The sequence below is a fragment of the Poecilia latipinna genome, unplaced genomic scaffold, assembly GCF_001443285.1.
Source record: "Poecilia latipinna isolate Pla-1442-1.1 unplaced genomic scaffold, P_latipinna-1.0 Scaffold3813, whole genome shotgun sequence".
In the NCBI taxonomy this organism is placed as follows: Eukaryota; Metazoa; Chordata; class Actinopteri; order Cyprinodontiformes; family Poeciliidae; genus Poecilia; species Poecilia latipinna.
This window is the reverse complement of record NW_015116429.1, coordinates 16,240-21,204: the sequence shown is the minus strand read 5'-3', so window position 1 is coordinate 21,204 and position 4,965 is coordinate 16,240. Positions and strand designations below refer to the sequence as shown.

The 4,965-nt window shown below is 36.2% G+C and overlaps 1 protein-coding gene across 1 annotated transcript in view; it reads right to left on the bottom strand.

Annotated features, from left to right (window-relative positions):
• Nucleotides 1-3,078: 3,078 nt before the first annotated feature.
• Nucleotides 3,079-4,965, bottom strand: part of LOC106941699 (high affinity immunoglobulin gamma Fc receptor I-like) — a 16,902-nt gene continuing 15,015 nt past the window's right edge. The window contains exon 6 of the mRNA XM_015024795.1: nt 3,079-4,562. Coding sequence (XP_014880281.1) covers nt 4,510-4,562 — 53 coding nt within the window. The 3' untranslated portion in view covers nt 3,079-4,509. The remainder of the gene's footprint in view (nt 4,563-4,965) is intronic.

Sequence of the window (4,965 nt, the reverse complement as noted above, 5' to 3'; positions counted from 1 at the left end):
AAGTTTAAGTAGAGAAATATCAGTGAAGATGTTGGTTTTTATTACTAAATTGTCAGTCGGTTTTGTTTTGTTCATTTGGAAGCTTTAAAACATAGAAAACAACTTATTCTAATTCAGTTTTTCATTTTGTTGCTTTGGTTCATTATTGTTACTTTTAAACATCAATAATCTTTTTTTAACTCAAAAACAGAGAAATATAACAATAACCAATGAAAAACAACACAGTGATCATTTTATGTTCTTATAAATCAGCATAATTTACGTGTTATTACCTGAAACATATATATATATTTTTTTTCTTTTTATAATGATATCAAAGTGTTTCTGTCCTTTTAGAAGTGATTCTAATAAATAAATGCTTATATAAACAGTTCAGCAGCAGGTCACATGAAATCATATCATTACTGATCATCATCGGCTGAAAATAGAAACTACCAGAGGAACCAGTTTGTCTGGAAAATCAGTTGAAGGAAAATCTGACGAGTGAAAGCAGAAACACTTGATGATTTTAATACACAGTCAGCAAAACAAGCAGCTTTGACTTTTGGAGCTGATTTTGTTTCTGGAGGCGGATATTTGACTCCATTCTGTTGGTTTGTGTTGATCTCAACCTTCACCATCTTGACCTCTGTCCCACTCAGCTTTAAGGTTTGTCCAGTCATGTCTCATCCTTCACTTTTCCTCTACAAATTATTTCCTCAGAAGGTAAAAACTCCTGCAAAGCTTCACTGAGCCTCTGGATTTCATGCCTCAGTCAGCAGCAGGTTCAGTACAGAAAGTTCAGCTTTACTCCAGTTTAAGGTCAGACAGGGAGATAAATAATGGTTTTATTCATAGATCAAAGGAGTGAAATGTGTGTGAAATGTCAAACGATAATGTTTTATATGAGAGGGAACAATTTATCACAAATAACTTGTTTAGAAATTGAATATTTTCTTTCATGAGGGTTTGTTTGTTTGTTTGTTTGTTTGTTTTTTTCTTCCTGCTCTCAGAGGAGGGATTTCAGCTTCAGCTACATAAACTAAACGTCTTCAAGTGAAACTTGTAAATCTGCATGTGATAAATACCTGAGTGAGCCAATAAAAACAAACTGCTAATGGCTTATTGCAGACGGCTGAAGGCTGATTTATGATGCTGCAGCTGCTAAAAATAACCCTCTCTCATCATTTAGTGGAAACAAAGCTGCTTTGACTAGGAGACAATGAAGCTCTTTGTTTGAAACTGCAAATCAGAAACTATGTTATCTCTGAAGATATGAGATAAAAGTTTCTGTTACAGGAAGAACTTAACAACGAACAAAGAGCTTCACTGTGGATCTGAATCTGCTGTGTGGGTTTAATATCTTCATCTAAGCTTCGAAATAAAAAAATAAATCTAAATTTAATGTGAAATTAAACTATCCAATTATGTTTTTATTTTATAAGCTTAGAATAACAAACAGCAAATCACTTCTTCACTGGGAAACCATCATTATTAAGCAAAACTAGAAAAAAACGGAGGGAGGTTATTAATATTTATGCAAAATGAAGAGAAGTAAGAAGCCTCTTTAAAAAGTAAAGCCGAAATAAGCTGCGGTCCTTTTACGTAAATCACATAAAAAGACTGAAACTCAAAGTAAATGAAACTGGAAAAATGCTGAAACTACCATTTCCTGTTCTGATTTCCATATTCAGATTTTCAGTTTCTTTAAATAGCTTCAATACTCAACAAGCTCCTCATTTTACAGTGAAAGAACAGAAAACAGACGAACATTTTAAGGCGGATGTCAAACTTCCCACCAGGGAAGATTCCAGGAAATTCACTCCAACGTTGGAGCGTTTGACACTCTGGGAAATTATCAAGGAAGTCCATGTCAGTTTAGTTTTATTAACTTGGTATATTATTTACCATAACTCTGTCCAGGTCTTCATGTGTTTGTATGTTAATTTCCCGTCATTTTGGAGGAAAACCATTCCCGTTTCCTGTATTATTATTCCGGTTAATCTTTTACTTCCGTCTCCTGACAGTCATCTCGCATGTGGGTCAGAAGTCTAAACAAAACCATGACACAGTTAATAAATACAACCATCTCGCTTCCAGCCTGTTTGATTATAAAACATACATCTTGTGATCCTGATGGAGAAATATCAGAACTATGAAGTCGCTGGTTTAGTGTTTGTGTTTTTGTTACTTAAAAATCCAAATGAAATTTGCAAGCAATCAGTCATAACACATGTCGTCTTCCAAACCCCTAAAGAATAAATAAAATGCATATATTTAACGATTGCATGACGTTTTCCTTCTAATGCTGTTAGCAGCCATCAGAGTAACAGATAGTTTGGTAAATGACCACTGAATAATAATGAATTAAAACTCCTCTCTTATGGTATTTCTTCTTTTCCCATAACAGATGGTGCATCAGAGTTTCAGTAAATTTTAGAAACTATTCTGAAACTGTTTTGTTTCTGCTTCTCTTTTCCTCTGCATGCTGTGGGTGAAACTGAGCCTCCTGTGGTACATCTGCAGTCAGACGTCAATTCTGTATTTAAATTATGTGGCAAAAACTGAGTTTCAACAGAAGACAATCAGTTGTGGGTTGAGGTTCTGCAGCTGCTCGTCTTCTATTTTCTACTGAAGCTCTGATCAGGTTCATCATGTCTGACAGAGACTCTCCACCAGTAAATGCATGTTTTAACAAAATCTCTCATCTTCAATCTGTTTTTACTCAGATAAATTTCAACCCTGAAACTTCTGAGAAATGTTTGGTTTTCTTGATACATTGAAACATCTGAACAGAAACTGATTCAGACCCTGAGAGTCCATTCAGAGTCTCTGTTTGAATATTTTAGTCATTAATGTGTGACAGCAGATAAACAGGCTCAGGCAGAAGTTTCCCTTTGCTTAACAGTTTAGATAAAAATAGATTCAAATCCTCCGCAGTTACTGGCTTCACAGGTAGAGATGGACAAAAAATATTTAAATTAATATATTTTTAATTTCTCACCTAAAATTGGTTAGAAAACAAAATTAACAAAATTTCTTCAGTGTCACCACTAGCAATAAAAAATACATTTATCACAAAAAAACAAGTTGATTTGATCAGCAGGGGTTTTAATTCATGAATGCAAAAGTTCACTTCATTTAGCCACTGTGCAAAATGGGAAAGACAACAACCCACTAAATGGCCTTATGCCCTGGTGGTTCTTACATCAACGCCCTCCTGGTAATCCTGTCGTTCTGCCTCCTAACCAATCAAACTACAGGAAACATTTTCAGTTCTGGGGAAAATTCAAAATATATTTCAATCCTGCACAAAGAATGTGAAATAGTTTGCATACATTTCCAGCCACCAGCCTGGTTAATAAATCACAAAGGACAGATCAGCATGTTATTGCATCTGGTGACTGTGCAACAATTACCTCCCAGGTGTTCTAGTGCCGCCCTGGGCAACTGCCATGCCAGAACCGCCACTGGCCTCGAGGCACGAGTAAAAGAAAACATCTAAACTCACCCACATCTACAGGAACAGAAAAACATTTAAATATCTCAACGTACAGGCTGGTAAAAAAGGGTTACTCTCTGTTAAAGTAACAGCAATACAGAGAGCAATCAGTGGATACCATGTTTCCATAGCAACCATTAGTTTTAAGGCTTTTGAACACATCTTTGGAGGAGAGCCAGTTATATATAGTGAGTGTTAAAAATGTTACCAGAAAGAGGAATAAAAAGTGAAAGAATTTATTTTTAAACAGTATTTCAGAGGTGATGTCGTTAACAGCGGAGTTCCACCAGGATGTGTATCCGGCCCCCTGCTCTACGGCTTCATCACACACAACTCCAACACTACTGAGGGGTTTGTTTGACAAAACTGACCTGATCAGGCAAACTAGCAAACCACGCTACAATCACATCTAAACAAGAAAATACAGAAACTGAGACAAGAAACTCCACCTGGCTGTTTCTCTAAAACTGTGTTTGAGAGTCAAAGGAAGATTTCATTCCAGTATCACAAGTGAGAATGTCTAAAAAGGAAACATATGTTGGTTCAATAAGGTTTTGAAGTAAAAATCAACCCACACAACCTAACCAATAAGATGCAGGGCCCTCATAAAAACAATAATAAACATTTGTGGTGAAATTAAGACTAAAAAAACACAATAGATTAAAACATAAAGCAACTCAGCAAACCAATTCAGTAAAAAAGTTAAATATTCTCATAGCACCAGTATCTATGCAATACAAAGTGATAACAAAAAGAAGCTAAACAACTGAAAGGACAGTTAGGCTTTAATATATTGCAGAAAATCACAAACAGGCCAAAAAGTTGGGCTGAAGTACCAGAAAAATCCACCAGGATTTAGATTTAGACTGAACTTCTAAGCTTCAGAGGAACATGTGAAAATGTCCAAAGTTTTAACATTTAATGACCATTCAAAGATATACAGACCCCATTATTATGAATGTTTTGTGTTTCTGGAGACAGGAGAGCCCGGCCTGCCGTGACGCTCCATGAAGCTGGTTCTCATGTTATCAGCAACTGTCTGGATTCACTCCTGAATAGAAGGTCGAGACAGAGCCTGTGTCTGGGGAACAGTAGAGAGAGAAGATTTACAAGAAGCAAATAGAAACCGTCTCTGTGGTAAATGAGTCTCATTTACATAAACGATGCTAAAGACGACCGATAAAGTCTTTAGACGTCGGGCTTTCAGCGGTTTCTGCTCTGTAGATGTGCCGTTTTACTAATAACATATTCTAATCTCCTGAGGAAGTGCAGAGTTTGGTCAGTCTTCCTGAATGTTCTGTTCTTTCTGTGGGAAATGTCTGAGTGTTTGTTGTTGTTAAATCTTGAAGCATAGGGTGCTGTTGTTGCCAGTTGCTATGGCAACAAGTCTGCACGTTATTCTTTAATGGTTTTTCTGCATTAGTTTTCCCTTTGCTGTGGCGCACTGCAGTAAATTAATAATATCTACATCTCCAGGTTTCCTT